This window comes from Nuphar pumila, chromosome 7 (genome assembly GCF_984573655.1).
Source record: "Nuphar pumila chromosome 7, dmNupPumi1.hap1.1, whole genome shotgun sequence".
NCBI classification, from domain to species: Eukaryota; Viridiplantae; Streptophyta; class Magnoliopsida; order Nymphaeales; family Nymphaeaceae; genus Nuphar; species Nuphar pumila.
In genome coordinates this window covers 105,173,444-105,189,732 of record NC_143255.1, presented here as the reverse complement: position 1 = coordinate 105,189,732, position 16,289 = coordinate 105,173,444, and the positions used below count along the sequence as shown (strand labels likewise).

At 39.1% G+C, this 16,289-nt stretch overlaps 2 protein-coding genes across 2 annotated transcripts; one reads left to right on the top strand and one right to left on the bottom strand.

Moving 5' to 3' along the window:
• The first annotated feature begins 1,079 nt into the window (after positions 1-1,079).
• Positions 1,080-6,616, top strand: LOC149832760 (UDP-galactose transporter 1-like). Its single transcript, XM_090014694.1, has 5 exons — positions 1,080-1,495; positions 5,285-5,534; positions 5,628-5,835; positions 5,934-6,165; positions 6,265-6,616. The coding sequence occupies exons 1-5, from the start codon at positions 1,394-1,396 to the stop codon at positions 6,490-6,492; spliced, it is 1,020 nt and encodes a 339-aa protein (XP_089870820.1). The 5' UTR covers positions 1,080-1,393; the 3' UTR covers positions 6,493-6,616.
• A 114-nt stretch (positions 6,617-6,730) lies between these two features.
• Positions 6,731-12,098, bottom strand: LOC149832759 (transcription factor bHLH121-like). Its single transcript, XM_090014695.1, has 5 exons — positions 11,931-12,098; positions 9,181-9,308; positions 7,871-7,998; positions 7,270-7,788; positions 6,731-7,018 (listed from the first exon to the last, which is right to left on the bottom strand). Exons 2-5 carry the CDS (start codon positions 9,296-9,298, stop codon positions 6,863-6,865), a joined length of 921 nt encoding a protein of 306 aa, XP_089870821.1. The 5' UTR covers positions 9,299-9,308; positions 11,931-12,098; the 3' UTR covers positions 6,731-6,862.
• Between the last annotated feature and the right edge of the window lie 4,191 nt (positions 12,099-16,289).

Below are 16,289 nucleotides of genomic sequence, written 5' to 3'. Positions count from 1 at the left end.
CCATGAGATGAGAAACCGAAAAATCAAATCCCACATGGCATGTTTCCAAGTTTTCCAAAAAAAGAAAGGGAAGTGTTTGTGTGTCTTCATCTCCTCAATTTTAAATAATTCAAAAATTATAGTGGAAGGTCTTTTTGCTTAATTTAGTATGTAGTTTTTGTTATTTGTTTACTAAAATACATACGTTGGATCTAATAAATACATACGTTGATTCTTAGATTTTCTTAAAATGGTGGTGATGGTGAGATGTTGTGAGATGGGTGGTGGGGAGTGTAAAACTAAAATTTCATTGTTAAGGAAACATTCCTTCACCTTATTATGGAGGAATGTTTTCTATCAAAAAGTGTACTTTTTAGAAAAAATCTTTTCCACTAAAAAGTCTCTCATTCGAAAGGGTCAGAAAATCCTTACAATTTTTTCATTTTGCATCACTTTTCCTACATCTTTTAGCTTCCAAACATGCTCTAAAAGTAACTAGATAATTTTTCAAAAATTATCATTATTTTATAAAGTGCTTTAACCATTTCAATTAATTGAATGCTACTTTCGGGGATTAAAAAAAGCCAATCTGTATTTTTTTGTTTGTTTTTCTTTAAAATAATCACTTAATCTCTTTAAGGGTAATTAAATGTTTTAAAAATCGTCACTGTTTTTCAGATTCTTTTCGTTACTTCAATCAATTGAAAACTGCGAAAATTCTTCATCAAGGTTTTAAAGTTGGATTAATAAACATGAACAGGAGGAGATTTAGAAAGAAAAAACATGTCACAGGTGGCAGCAGATAGACGTAGGGACTTTATCTTTCAAACCATCGAAGAACCAAGATATATCAATTTTCCAAGCAAGAAAAGCTGAGGAGAAGTTGTCACTTGTCAGGATACTCGGTACTCTGGATCTGCATCGAAGGGACACCTCAAATTCTGCCCGTATCGTGTCCTCTTATACGCTCATGCCTGATCAAAAGCTGCACAAAAAAATAACGTATCACGTGTCATGTATGGTGTCCATGTGACATACCCTGAGCTTGTCCCACGACAAGGAAGAGCGATCCTATTTCTCGTTCGACTCCATGGATCTCATGTGCATTTCCGTCATTAGCGCTCGAGATCTTGCTGCGTTTTCCGCGAGGAGGGGGAAGGAGAAAACTGGAAAGGAAACGCTCGGACCGTTTCGCCCTCTCGTTACGCCGTCTGAGCCTTGCACGCGACCCCTGCTCTACCACGCTGCCGGATCTGCAAGGATATCAACTCGCCGCTGTCGATCTCGTGTTATCGGATGGTGGGCATTGCTGTTGCTTCGAATCGGATGAAGGTGGGGTGGTGAAGAGGAAGTGATCCATTCTCCTTTTCTCTCTCCCCACTCTTGGTAGACGAGCATTCGTTTGGGGAGAGGGATGGAAAGTGGGTATTGGGGCGTCTTCAGAGCCATTCTCACGATTTTGCAGTGGTGGGCGTTCAACGTCACCGTTATTATCATGAACAAGTGGATCTTTCAGGTACCACCCACCAAGTTGTTGTTTTTTCCCCCTCTTTCCGTTTTGGTTTTGGTTTTGGTTTATTAGGTTGTTTTGGTATTGGTTGTGAGGAATTAGTCGGGAAATGTGATGTTGGTGATTGCATGCGAACTAGATGCGTTGAGAAATGGAGGTTTGGGGTGATGGGGTGTTGAATTTTGGAGGCGGTCATGTGTGAAGTGTGATTGTTGAAAGGTGCAGCAATAATGAGGGGTCATTTAAAATTGTTGATCCTTTTTTATATGACGCAATGTATTGATTCAAGAACGGAAAGAAAAAAAAAAGATGGAAATTCAAGGATTGCATTGGGGTGTTGGTTCATTTATTATTCTCAAGAATCTTTTTTTTTCTTTTTGTGTGTCCTTGTGAGGAATCTCTTCGTTGATGTGTTTATTTGGTTGGATTGGATTGCTGAACCCTTTGATTTCTTGTGGTTGTCTTGTCATTATTGGATAAATACGTTGTATGGTTTCAAATCTGTTATGTATTTGCAGATTGGAACTACTACTCTTTGGCTTAGCAGCATGGTCTTTCTAGTTACGTTAATAGGAATCTAATTCCTTATGCATGTTATAGCAACTTCTTGTTTAAAATTGCCACTTTCGAAGGTTCTCATCCCTCTCCTACATATTCCCCACCCTATCTCAGTTTAGCCAGATAATGGTTGATGTTACTGCATATCACTTGTTGGTAGGTCATGCTTGCTAGCAATTCTCTATTCAGAACACAAACTTTTTGTCGGTGAAATATAGGCATACACAACAACAGGCGTCACTTCTCAAATTATGAGCTCAGGGTGAAGAGATCATTTCAGACGCTCAAATAGCCAGGCGTCCTATTATGATTTGGTGCATGTATAGCCGGGTCCCGTGCATGAGCAAAGGATTTGATATGGATTAAATCAGGCCCATGATCCCCACTAGTAAATTCAAGTCCAAGTATTCAGAATCTAGAACTTTCAGTTCGTATGGGTTTATGAACTTGAAGGAACGGTAGCAGTTCAGGGTCATAATTTGATGTGTTCTTGGTTGCAGCCGAGAGCTAAACTTGCTATTCTTTGGGATGACAAGAGAAGAGAACGAGCAGAATCTAGGGAAGGCAGGGCACTTGGTCAGTTCTAGGTGTGGGTTGGCCGCCTAGTGTGATTTGTGTTCACTCACATCGGTCAGGAGAGCAATCTAGAAATGGCTTCGGTTTCACATGAGCAACATTGTCAGTGATAGGTTGTGCCAAACTCAAAGTTGAGCTAAAGTGGTTCATGCAACCGTCGCAAGCCTAGGCTTGCTCTGTCCACTTAAGGACCTGTTTAGTTATTCATTGTTGCATTAGTTTATCAGTTTGAGATATTTAGAAGGATCTTACTTTATATATATATATAGTCACTAGAAATATGGGCATTTCCAACACTTTTTTTGCAAATCCAACCATGTGGATGTGCTTGGCATGGTGAATTTGCAAGGAATCAACCATTGGATAGTGTATTTTCAATGAAAAAGTGTGATTTTTGAATGCTTGAATATTTATGAAGATTATGAGTCATTGATTTTAAAGCCTTCAAAAATCTTGTTTATGCATCAAAATCAGATGATTCAAGAGTGGGTTCTTATAAAACCAAGCATGTAGATCACATCTGTACGGTTAGATTCAAGAGACAATAACAAAAAATCCATGAAAATCACGATTCACACATTAGCTCTCTCTCTCTCTCTCTCTCTCTCTCTCTCTCTCTCTTATATATATATATATATATATATATATAGGAAACTTTTTCATAAACAATATTGGTTTCAGGATTAGATCAGGGCTCTTTTGTAGGAAAGTTCTTTTCTCCATAATATGTACTTTTCATGAGAAACTCATATATTCATCTTATTCGATTTACTGTTCTTTGAGTTATGTTGATAGAATATTTATCCAAACTTAGATTATCATGTTTCTTCAAATAACAGGCTGATATCTTAACTCTCATGATTCTTGATTCCAAACCTTCATTTGTTTTTTCTTGTTACTGATTTGTGATTATTTTGTTGATTTTCCCAACTTAAAGGATTGCTTTAGCAAAAGTTTAAAACTCTTGGCTGTGTTGATAGTTTTGTCAAATTGCAACAGTAGTGATCCGCATAAGGTGATCTAGTAACAGAAAGCTCAAAGAAGTTTTAATCAGTACTCTCTGGCTGTTGCTTGAACTGAGTACGGTTTTGTTTTCAGCTGTGTAATGACTACTGTCTCTTGTCCTCAATGACATGAGACTTCTCTGAATGACTCAATAGCCTTGCACCTGCAAGCCCGTTCACTCAAAGCTGATTTCAGTTAGATTAAGTAGACCCCATTCTAAGCATGTTTTTTCAAGTGTTCTAGGGCATTATCAAAGAGAAAAAAAAAAGTGTTAATAGGCATGTGTGGGTCTCTACATAGACAGATAGATGAGACTGATTGTTGTTAGATCCATTAATCCTTGATGAATTGAATGTTAGATCAATTCAAACCATAGATTGTTTAACATCAAATGAACCTATATTATTGTGTGCTTCCATGTGGTGTGTTTGGAAACAGCAAATAAAGTTGTCTATTAGTCCCACCATAGTGACAAAAGTTGAAAACGGCAAAATATCGGCAGTCAAAAACTTGGGAGATTTTTAAAAATTTCATAAATCTCACATTTTTTTGGCAAAATCTCAGCAATAAAAAATAAATTAAAAAAAAAATTATAAGAAAACATAAATAAAATACATTTAAAAATAAAAATCTCAGGGGTTTTCACAATAAATATCTGTTGAAAATGTAAATCTTGCGATATTTGTCACGCTTTGAAAATCTCGCAAGAAATTGCCGTTTTAAACTTTCAAGCAATGTCTCGCAATATTATCTCTAGATTTTTATAAATCTCATGATATTTGTCACAGAGGTCCCTACATATGTCATTAAAATTAAAATTAAAAACAAAAGAAAGATGTAATTTGATGTCTAACTCAATATGGTCCAACATAGTGACATGAAGGAAAACGGGTTGTGTGTAAGTAGCCCAAAAGACATCTCAGAATGCTAGATCCTCCAAATGAATACTATAAATATAGTATTCCTTTCCTTGATCAGTTACTCCAATCCTGGGAAGTGCATTAGAATTCTTGATTTTTTCAATCTTTAAACAATTGCATTTAGGGGGTAGACCCCAAGAGATGTCACCGCAGAATTCATCTTTCAACTCTAATATTTTATCTAATATTTCCAATGCCATGATTAAAGAATCCCCTTTGTTCCTCTAGGATGTTCATTGCGCTTTTTTATGCTTTTATATAACAAGACACAGCCTCTGAATTTCAATGGGAAGCTATGTCACATGGATATACCATTTTGGCCCCCTATCATGTCCTCTTATATGCTATGTCATATTGAAAAAAAAAAGTTCATAAGAATGTCCGTATCTTCGTATCCGGAGCCGTATCCATGTGACATAGATGGGAAGTGAGCATATTGCCTAAGCTGCCTCAATGTGCTAAAAATTGTCTAATAACTATCTAAACAAGAGTATAATATTAAAAACATTCCAACTCTATAAAGACAAGGTAGTCACTACCATCAAAACCATTTTGTTTGATTAATTTGGATATGATTTGTAGCCATTGACAAATATGTCTCTAAAAGTTGCATTTCTTGAAGCTTTAAGATTTTATACACTAGCAATGTTAGTCTAATTTATCTCATTTTGTTATTACTTGGTTATACTGTTGCAATTGTATTTACATGAGGAATTTGATATATACTGATTTGCAGAAATTGGACTTCAAATTTCCGTTATCTGTGTCATGTGTCCATTTCATATGTTCTGCTCTGGGAGCCTTCCTTGTGATTAAAGTGTTTAAGCTAAAGCCACTGATTGAGGTTGATCCAGAAGATCGTTGGAGACGGATATTTCCAATGTCATTTGTTTTCTGTATAAATATTGTTTTGGGAAATGTGAGCCTTCGATATATCCCAGTTTCCTTTATGCAAACAATCAAGTCATTCACTCCTGCCACAACAGGTTGATTCTGAACCTTTATATTGGAATTCCCGTTACAGTATAAACAGTTTGCACCTACTGAAATATTGCCCTGATGGAAGTATGTGAATGAAGTGTTTTTGCAGTGGCTGGTATGGGGGAAATCATTTGACTGGCGGATATGGAGTTCTTTAGTGCCTATTGTAGGAGGAATTCTTCTTACGTCTGTCACAGAATTAAGCTTCAACATATTTGGATTCTGTGCTGCATTATTTGGCTGTCTTGCTACATCAACAAAGACCATCCTTGCAGAATCCTTACTTCATGGTTACAAATTTGATAGGTAAGACCACCTTTTTTCACACTCTCTTTCACTACCTATCTTCTCAAAATAAACCTGCAAGATGAAGCTCATTATTCTCTCTTTATTTATTTCTGCAGCATAAACACAGTATTCTACATGGCACCCTTTGCCACCGTGATATTGGCAGTGCCTGCCCTTTTATTAGAAGGCCTTGGAGTCCTGCACTGGCTACAAACGCATGAATCACTGGGACCATCGCTCCTGATATTGTTCAGCTCAGGCATCTTTGCTTTCTGTCTCAACTTTTCTATCTTCTTTGTAATCCATTCCACCACAGCAGTAACTTTTAATGTTGCTGGAAACCTGAAGGTGACTGTTCTCTGTCTACCCAAGAACCGAAATTTTAAAGCCTTTGTTCTCACACAATAACTGATGGTCAAGTTTGTTATCCTACTGATGCTGATGCAGGTGGCAGTGGCGATCCTGGTTTCATGGCTTATATTTCAGAATCCCATCTCAGCATTGAACATGATGGGTTGTGCAGTAACACTCCTGGGATGCACCTTCTACGGTTATGTGAGACATAAGATGTCCCAAGGATCAGGGGAGATATCTGGGACAACCAAAGCTGGTGATAGGGAAAAGGAAATGGAGACACTCCCACTTGTAATGTCTGACAAAATAAGCAAGCCTTAGGAATTTCTTGGTGTTTTCTATATGTTTTAAGCTTTGAAAAGAAATTTTGTCTGCCTAAATCAATTTATCTGCTTGTCTAGAATCCTTATCAGCTTACAAGGCAATGAATATTTGTTTTAGTGAAGCCTGGAGCTTATTGTAGTACTATAAAATGAAGATAATTCCGGAAAATTGGCACAAGGATGCTGAAAACAGTGATTCATTCCAGGGGCAACCAGCCAAAAACTCACTTGCTACATTGGGGGTGATTGAATCTGCATTAATGAATGAAGGTAAAACATGCTGATTTGTGGTAAACTAGAATCCAGTAATTTTCATTAGTACATTCAACAAATCCAATAACAAGTGGATTAACACTACATGTTATTGTTTAGTCATCAGCAACCGACCCATCTCCCACATTGTTGGAGGAACCATCTTGTGCTGAGTAGGATGGTGAACACTTGCTTGAACAACTCCCTGCAACACCTATTCCTTTCCTTGGTGACAAGCATCTCTTTCCTTTCTTTCCCTCTGACGGCTTTTCCTGCAATAACAATTTCTGCTTTCTTTATATAGCATCCATGTTAAAATCCTAAACCCCAAGAATTCTCATACAAGATGGGTTCAACATCAAGCCCAAATATGGCATAGGACCAGGACCGGACACCCACCAACTCAGACATGTCGTCAACCAAAGTTGAACATGTCAATGAATACCAACTCAGATCAGCAGGCCTTTAACTACCAATCTGCACTATATGCACAAAACGAATTCATAAAATCAGCGACACTCACCTGTTTAGAGCCAGGTTCACAGCAAGAAGGCAGTGCAGATCCTGGAGTCTTAAGCTCCAGATCAGTTGCTACATCGTTCGAAGCACAGCTTCTCTCACGATTACTTCCAAGCTGATGATCAAAAGACTTGCTTCTAGATTCTTTCTTAGTTGGAATTTGAGATCTATTAGTGGATTGCGGTTGTGGATATAGACTAGAGGAATGCTGAGCTAAGGGATGATCCACATGGGAATTCACAGAAGGGGAATATGATGGGAAAACTGGGTACGGATTAGAAACAGCCCCAGGGTTCTGATTTCTGAATGGAAATGGCTGAAGTGAAGGATGCAGAGAAATCGGTCTGGAAGGAACAGGAACGGGCACCGGGTAAGGAAAAGGACCTCCCATCACAATTGATGGGTCCATGGTGCCCCATGGATACATGACTCTGAGACTCTGTTGGTACTGAACTTGGAGATCATCAACATCAGTTTTCAGGGCAGACTTCTCTTCTCTGAGCTCGTTCTTCTCCTGATCCAACTGCTTGAGAACAAAGGCCAAAATCCATAGCATGTGAGAGAAGTGAAAGCAAAGTAAATCATGAGAGGGTAACAACACTGACCTCGCGTGATTCTTCTGAGAGAGAAGCATACTCTGTTTTTAATCTGTTTACTTGAGCAGTCAAGTCCTTAAGTATTTGGATGGCATCAATAAGTATGGTTGCCTTGTCATTTTTGGGCCGATCAGGGTCTAACATCCAAATGAAAATACTCCCACTGTCACTAAGTTATGTAACATTTTCAATGAATAGAAGAGAAAATAACAGCAAGCATAACAGAAACCACTCAACACCTGAAGGTGCACAGACGAAAGCAGCAAGTATGAAGCCAAACATGGACAGATGAACATCAAGGCTTCGGGAATAATGATTTAAATAATAGGGATAGCTAGATGACAGGAAAAATAAAAAATAAACTTTTAAATACGAAGACGTAAACAAAGATTTTCCTCTTTTGTTTTACGTTCTTCAAATTGCAACTGTTACCTAAAGTGACCCAGTCCTTTTACTTCTAGGTTTTTCAGATCTATCGCTTCAATACATTTAATCAACCATCTCATATTTATCAGGACCTTATCCGTTAATGCAGAATAAATAAATCACTTAACCTAAAGGACGAGCAACTTTTTTTTTTTTGAAAGGCAAGCTGGAGTTAGGCAGACCCCTACCCAGTTATACAACTATACCATTGGGTTTTGAACCTGCAACGTCCCAACACAAGGTGACGTGCACTAGCTGCTCCTACGAGACAAACTGTGCCCCGTTGGTAAAAAGGACGAGCAACTTGCTATTTGAACCAACCAACCACTAGAAAAGATGGAACGCCAATGATCATCTGTATGTAATTTTCACAAGAAAAGAACGAGGGAGCCCAAGATCTGCATACTGAAGAAATGCCATGGAAGCAGAGAGAGAGAGAGAGAGAGAGAGAGAGAGAGCAATCTCGTATCAAAATGGCCTAGCAAGTTCAGGGATAACTAATTTCCTAAGATGGATTGTTGAGCTGGTTGTCCCCGACAAATGCATCCATGCTTTTCAATAAAAAGTAGTTTTTTTCTCTTATCAAAAGAAAAAAGAACGTGCAAAATGGCAATAAATAACTAAAAAGAAAATTCAGAGTGCTTTGGCAGAAAATATTATTTGCAAGTTATTTTGGGACAAAATGCTCCAAGGATTAAAACCCCCAAATCACTCAATTGGACATCTGCTGCCACTGAAATAGAATTGATATCTTGTTCTGAGGGCCAAGAAAAATATAAGCTACAAAGGTAATAATGCAAGAACTAATAGCAGTGAATAAAGCGCAAACTACTAAATGAAAAAAAGTTAAATGAACACCAATTCCTCGAGCGTGAAAATTTCACAGCGCGTACCTAAAGCTTTTCCCAACTCAGTAAACTGCTCGTTGAGACGATCCCTCCTCAGTTTCTCACGATCTGCTTTTTGCACTTTTCTTTTTGAAACCGAGTCCTTCACTTCTGTTTCCATCATGTAACTGTACCTACAGGAGGACGCACAGTTAAAATAAACTAAAAATTCAAAAATGGTTATGAATATAAACATGTCAGGAAATGCCAAAATTTTGCAAACACCAGTAAGCAGACCATGGAAACCCCAAGAAAGAACATACAGAACTAAAATTCATGACAGGTAAGAAGATAAAACTCTAAAGGCGGCCAGGAAGGAGACTCTGCAAGACGAATGAAAGCATAATGTTTGAGGTTCCTTAATGTGGTTTGACCCGGATCTGACCCGTACCAAACCCTATAGGGTCGGGGTTTGGTGATAAATAAGAAGGCCCGATTAGAATCCAGGTCAGACCTGAAGGGTCCGATTAATATATGGAGCCAGATATGGTTTGTGAAATTTCATACCAGACCCGAGTTCCGATTAAGATCGGCAATTTTTCAATGTAAAAATGATAAAAAATACTATATTACCAGGTTTGGTTCATGCAATCCTTATAAGATCTGGGTATGGTTTCTCTTATGGTGGGTCCGATTAGACTTGGATCCAAACCTGGTACCACATCTCAAGTCAGGTTTGGGTCTGGTTCCACATTGGTCTGAACCAAACCGGACCTGTTCACACCCCTACTTCTATTATCTAAAAATGACCTAGACATTTACACCATCATACACAAGAAGGTTAAAAAGTTAACTGCAAGCCTTTTTGTTTCCCTTGTTTTTTTTCCGTATGTTTCGGGTCCAAAAAGAGAAACCTTTATCAAAATCGAAGTCCAACAGTCTAACAAGAATTAACATCCTTAATTCATTATAAAGCAAGTCATATCAAAAGAAACAGAAGTTCATGGGTCGACAGCTGGAACGTCTTTTGATATCAACTTCTAGTAATCTGTATTTTTTTTTTACTCAAGAAGTCTAATTACTGCTGCTGCTGCTGCGAATACTACCACCTTCTGAAATACTAAAAGTAGATATTAGTACAGTAACTAAATCATGAACGAAAATACCAATGGAAGTTTTGCTGTAGCACCAACAAAGAGATTAATAGAGTGGCTTGAGGTTGTCTATGCTTGATTCAGAGGCATAGAAACAACATTACTACAAAGGAATGATGTGATACATGTTGATGACATTAGGAGAAAAGAGGAGACCAATAAACATCCAGAGGGAAACAGCAAGTGGAGACATCCAAGAAATACTGCCAGAAAAACAACCACCATCAAGACTCACAGATAAACAGCCAGCAAAGAAAACCTAAGAGATGCTACTATTACTGATGTTATTTCTGTGGCTGCTACTACCAAGACTGAAGAAAACATTTTAAATATAAATCAGGATTCAGGAACGAGTACACCAATGGAAGTTTAGCAGTAGCACTAAAAAAAGAGTAAGAAACAAAGACATCATTTCATTTAGTTTGCAGATATTGTGTACTTTCACTTATCATGTCGACCATGCTATAACTATGTTTAATTTCCAACTCTTTCAGAGCTGATCATTGATTTGGGCACCTTGCGATGAACCCAATTTACTCTCAGCAAGGGATGGAGTGGCGTGAAGAAATGGTATTTTATAGTTACTCAAGGCTTGAATCTAATCCACTTCCATGAAAGAGCCAGGTTGGTGGTATGGGCAGCTCAGTTTGGAACACCATTTCAGTATCCAGCTCAACAAACAACTTTCAGTTTGGTATATGATATACCTCAATATGTACAGTTTCCACCAAAAGGGACATAAAGAAAAGACAAACATTTCATATAATATAACTTCAGCTGATTGCTTAAACTATCTTCATTAAAACTACTATCACTAGAATTTTTCTAGAGGCATAAAAAGCTAAAAGGGAAAAAAACACGGTAAGGGTTATCTGAAGAGGCATTAGTTTATTTGGATACATGGAACAAATCGAGAAATTGAATCAATGTAAAGAGCATAATATCAAATTTATCCTTCTCTGTGTAGGCGGTTGCATTCAAAATTCCAAACACTGCCTACAGCGCAATTATCGATTCAGACCAGGGTTAATTTTCTCAATTAAAACCACATATCTTTTACAAATCTACAGAATTCAGTCTCATTTCTCAAACACATGCCTATCCGAATAAAAACAACAAAAACCCATCTTAATCTTAAGTTCTACCATCACATAGCCAGTCCATCTCAACGGCCGCCTACATATTATTTGATAATTACAGAACATTTAAACAACGTTGTAGCTGCTCACACATGATGATTACACCACAAACATCAAATACTCGAATAACAGTATGACACAAACGAACTACCCGCTTAATCCAAAGATTGGAGCAATTCTATTGCAGCAATTTTGCATGCACCATCTTGAAAAAAGTAAAAGAATCGAGGGGGAAACAGAGAATCTAATAGCAATTTTGCGCACGGAGGTCTGGAGTTCACCTGAACTAAAGCTAAAACCACCCACTCCCTAAACAATAACGATAAAGAACCCTAAATTAGCCTTAAACAAAAACAAAAATAATAAACACTCACATTTCGCGTAAATTCCATATTAACAACACAATTCGCGAATGCACATCATCTCGACCCAATTCCCCAAAAGAAACAACACAACACGCTCCCAATTCACATTAGAACACCGCAAGCGTTCGATCCCACAGAGAGAGAGAGAGAGGGCTAACCTCGTATCCGACGGGATTGATGTCGGCTGCTGCAGATGACTCGAGGGGGACCAAGATTGATGGAACTCCTGAATCGACGGGCACAAGCGATCGAATCCCTAATTCCTGTCCACTCGCAGAATTCACCACAAAAGGGGGAAACGGATCCCCCACCCCCCAACCGTAGTCTTCTGTTCTGCCCTTCGCTGCAGCGGAAACGGAACCGGAGAAAGAGAAAATCCAACGATGCTGTCTATCATTTCCGTCGCTTTTATGGCTCGTCGCGCGTGCCACCCACGAGGGAGGCGCGTTGGGCAGCACGAGCACGAACCCGTCGTACGACGAATCACCGATCGAAGGTCTTTTCCGCGCATCTTTGCCGTCCATTGCATCCATCGCCGACCATTCATTGTGAACGGGACCCACTATAATGGCACAATCATCACCTGCCCTACCGATTACCTTGATGGCATGATACGCGGTCACGATTGATTTGGCATATTTGTTCTCCGTACGACGCATGCTTCTTTCTTTTTCTGGCTGGAGTAATCAACGAAATAAACAAATATATTATTAAAAAAAATTTAAAAACCTCCAACTTGGTTATCTTATATATATTTTTATTTTAAAAGTATATACATGAGTAATTGGTTACTCTACCTAGAAGTAGGGTGTCAATGGGTCGGGTTTAATCGAATCCGACTCAAACCAAACCCTATAGGATCTGGGTATGGTGATAACAATAAGACCCGATTAAGACTCGGGGTCCAAACCCGAAGGTCCAATTAATAATACATGGACTCATATATAGTTTGAGAAATTTTATACCAGACCCGGACTCGACCCAAGTTTCGATTAAGACCCATAATTTTTCAAAACAAAAATAATAAAAAAAATAGTTTTACTGGGTATGGTCTAGGTCTGGTTCATGCAGTTCATATCAGGTCAGAGTATGGTTTTTCTTATAGTGGATCCCATTAGACCCAGGTCTGGACCCTATAGGATACTCGAAAAATGGGTCTAAGTCTGGTTTTACCTGGGTCTGAACCAAACCTGACCTGTTGACACCCTTACCTAGAAGAGTGTAGATGGTTTTAAATTTTTATTTTTATTTTTATTTTTTTCAAAATCTTACCTTGCTGGTATAGTCATTTGTTTAGTAAGAAATGCCTTTTGAATCATTTAATTTTCAATATGTGAGCAGATTTTTATATAAGGCATAAAAAATCTTCGGTTTAAAATTTTTATAAATTGAAAAACTCATAAAATCAATATTTTATTAAAAAACACAATGCAATAGCTCATTCCTAGCAAATGAATCGTGTTGAACAAATCTGTGTAGTCTCATTTGCAAAACAAGGTTGTCCATACTATGGATTTAAGAAGAACCAATTTCTTTATTATACACGAGTGATGATCGGTTCTTCTTACAGGTAAGAGGATGCAGACGGGTTTAATTTTTCAATAATTTTTGTTTTTAGGGCAAGCTGAGGTTAGGCAGACCCCCTACAGGCAATCTGGGGTTAGGCAGACCCTTACCAGATATACAACTATACCATGGGGTTTTGAACCTGTAAGTCCCAATGCAAGGTGACATGTACTAGCTGACAAGTGGAGCACTCATGGGAATACTGATGTGTTGATGATGATGAGAGAGAGAGAGCACTTTTTTGTTAAGTGTCAATGGTGTCACAGGCTTATTTTCTTCAATAGGCCAGCGCGGCACAACGATCATTCCTTATCATCGCAAACCTACTTGTTAGCTCGCTTGCCAGTCGCGGAAGCTTGTAATCAGAAAGCAAGAGAGAATAGAGGAAGAAGAATTGCAATCACAACGAGAATGAATAAAAGAAAGCTCAATGCATTTGATTCATTCACAATTTTGTTTGCAGGCTATTACAGTTCAAGTATACGGGTTGCTCCTTTGGGGTATTGATTTACCTGAACCGGGCAGTTTACATCAGACTCAACAAAAGTAAAACAGACTTTAAAAGCAACTTTACAATGTAAGTCACAAGGGAACATGCTTCCTCCTTCAAATCATGCATCGTCATTGGTGCCATCTATTTTATAGTAAGCCCTGACTTCAGCCGGGTAGCGGTTGTTCATCCGAAAAGTTGGCTCCCACGTAGGTTTTGTTGTTTCCTTTCACTGCACTAAGTACTTTTTTGCTTCGCCCAAGTAGTTGACCTTGTGGTGAAGGATCTGACTTGAGGTATTTTTTGGCTTGTTGTGTTGTCAGGACCCTCTGCATGATGAGAGCGCGTTGTGGCACGCTACATTTCGGATCTCCATCGTCTGGATAGAACTGCTTTAGGTTGCACACGGAGAACACCGGGTGCACCTTGAAGTCTGGGAGCAACTTCAGCTTGTATGCCATCTTGCCCACCTTCTTTGTGATCGTGAAGGGTCCTTCATACTTTCTAAACAGTCTGCGGTGCCGCCCGCAGAAGATGTTTGTGCAACCTGGATATAACTTCACTAACACTTGGTCCCAACTTGGAACTCAACAGGCCAACGATGCTTGTCTGCCCAGTTCTTCATTCTCTTTACCGCCTTGTATAGGAATGTTTTCGCCAACTCATCCTACTTGTGCCAGTCGTGAACAAACTGATAGGCAAATGATGGCCTTCCCTTTTCTTGTGTGGCAAGAGTATGTTGGATGAGTGACTGATGCCCTCTGGCTATCTCAAATGAGTTATGGCCTGAAGACTCGCTCTTCTGCAGATTATAACAGAATTTTGCCACGTCAAGGAGCTTCGCCCAATTTTTCTAATTGATACTAACAAAGTGCCTAAGGTACTACTCAAGTATCTCGTTGATGTGCTCTGTTTGCCCATCTGTCTGAGGATAAAAGCTTGTTGAAAATAGCAAATCAGAGCCAAGTAGCTAAAATACTTCACGCCAGAACTTTTCCATGAAGCGAGCATCGCGATCACTTACAATGCTCTTTAAAATGCCCTAGTGCTTCACCACATACTTTACAAAAACCTTTGTAGTATTCTCTACATGGCACTCCTTAGAAGCTGGGATGAAGGTGACATACTTTGAGAAATGATCCACCACAACCAGGACAGAACTGAGGCCCTCTACCTTTGGTAGACTAATAATGAAGTCAATAGAGATGTTATCCCAAGGACGTTCTAGAATTGGTAGACTCAAGGAGACCGACAGCCTTCTGGTTTATCCCTTTATCTTGTTGGCAGATGAGACATGTTCGCACATATCCCTCAATATTGCCCTTTATCTGCGGCCAATAGTAGCCGCGCTCAAGAAGTGCTAAGGTCCGTTTTTTACCAGGATGCCTGGCTCATAGTATATCATGGCACTCCTTAAGCAATTCTCGGTGGAGGCTTCCCCACTATGACATGAAGACACGTCTTCTTTTTATCATGAGGAGGCCATCCTATAGCCAAAATCGTTGAGTTTTCTCTGCCTGCACCAGAGAAACAAGGTGTTGTATTGTCGAATTCTGCGCATACCTTCACAGATGTAGCCCAACAATGCACCCTCCAAATGCACTTCAGAAGGTTCATGCGCCATATAACGTTCATGCGCAGTATAATGTCTCTCTGCATCCTTTAGCTTACGACTCTTATATGCAATCGGGTGATCCTCCTGCATAATAACTCCACTAGTGGCAAAGTCTAAGGCATCAATGTGAACCTTAAAGGGTTTTGAGTGATCAGGCAGTCGCAACACTATCTCTCTCACTAAGGCTTTCTTCAAGTCGTCGAAGGTATCTTGGCATGCTCATATCCAGAGTCATACCTAATTCTTCTTCAACAAATCTGTGAAGGGCATAACAATGAGGAAATAGCTTTCGATAAAACATCGATAGTAGTTTGTCAAACCAAGTAATGACCGCAACTATGGGACTTTGTTTGGCGAAACCCATTCCTGGATGACCCTTATCTTTTGCCCATCTATACGCAACACACCACACCCCACAACGTAGTCAAGGAAGCTGATTTCCTTCTGCCCGAAGAGACACTTCTCTTGTTTGCCACAGAGGTCATTCTCCTTCAATACCTGAAACATTGTTTGGAAGTGCCTGACATGTTCCTCCATATTGTTGTTATAGATCATGATATCATCCAGGTAAACTACTACGAACTTGTCTAAGTAAGAGTAGAAGATCTGGTTCATTAAAGTTGTGAACGTGGTTGAGGCATTCGTCAACCTGAATGGTATTATTAAGAATTAGTAAGCACCATAGTTGGTGACGCAAGTTGTTTTCAGTTCATCACCATCTGCAATACACACCTGACAGTAACCCGATCGCATATCTAACTTGAAAAAGATATTGGTGTTGCCTAGTTGATCGAACAAGTCCGCCATTAATGGCAAGGGATACTTATTCTTCACTGTGACATTGTT

Coding starts and splice junctions, on each gene's coding strand:
- LOC149832759 (XM_090014695.1), bottom strand. CDS start 9,298: ATGATGGAAACAGAAGTGAAGGACTCGGTTTCAAAAAGAAAAGTGCAA. Junction 7,789..7,870: donor TCTCAGAAGAATCACGCGAG/GTCAGTGTTGTT, acceptor GTTCTCAAGCAG/TTGGATCAGGAGAAGAACGA. Junction 7,019..7,269: donor GTGAACCTGGCTCTAAACAG/GTGAGTGTCGCT, acceptor TTGTTATTGCAG/GAAAAGCCGTCAGAGGGAAA.
- LOC149832760 (XM_090014694.1), top strand. CDS start 1,394: ATGGAAAGTGGGTATTGGGGCGTCTTCAGAGCCATTCTCACGATTTTG. Junction 5,535..5,627: donor ATTCACTCCTGCCACAACAG/GTTGATTCTGAA, acceptor ATGTGAATGAAG/TGTTTTTGCAGTGGCTGGTA. Junction 5,836..5,933: donor CATGGTTACAAATTTGATAG/GTAAGACCACCT, acceptor TTATTTCTGCAG/CATAAACACAGTATTCTACA.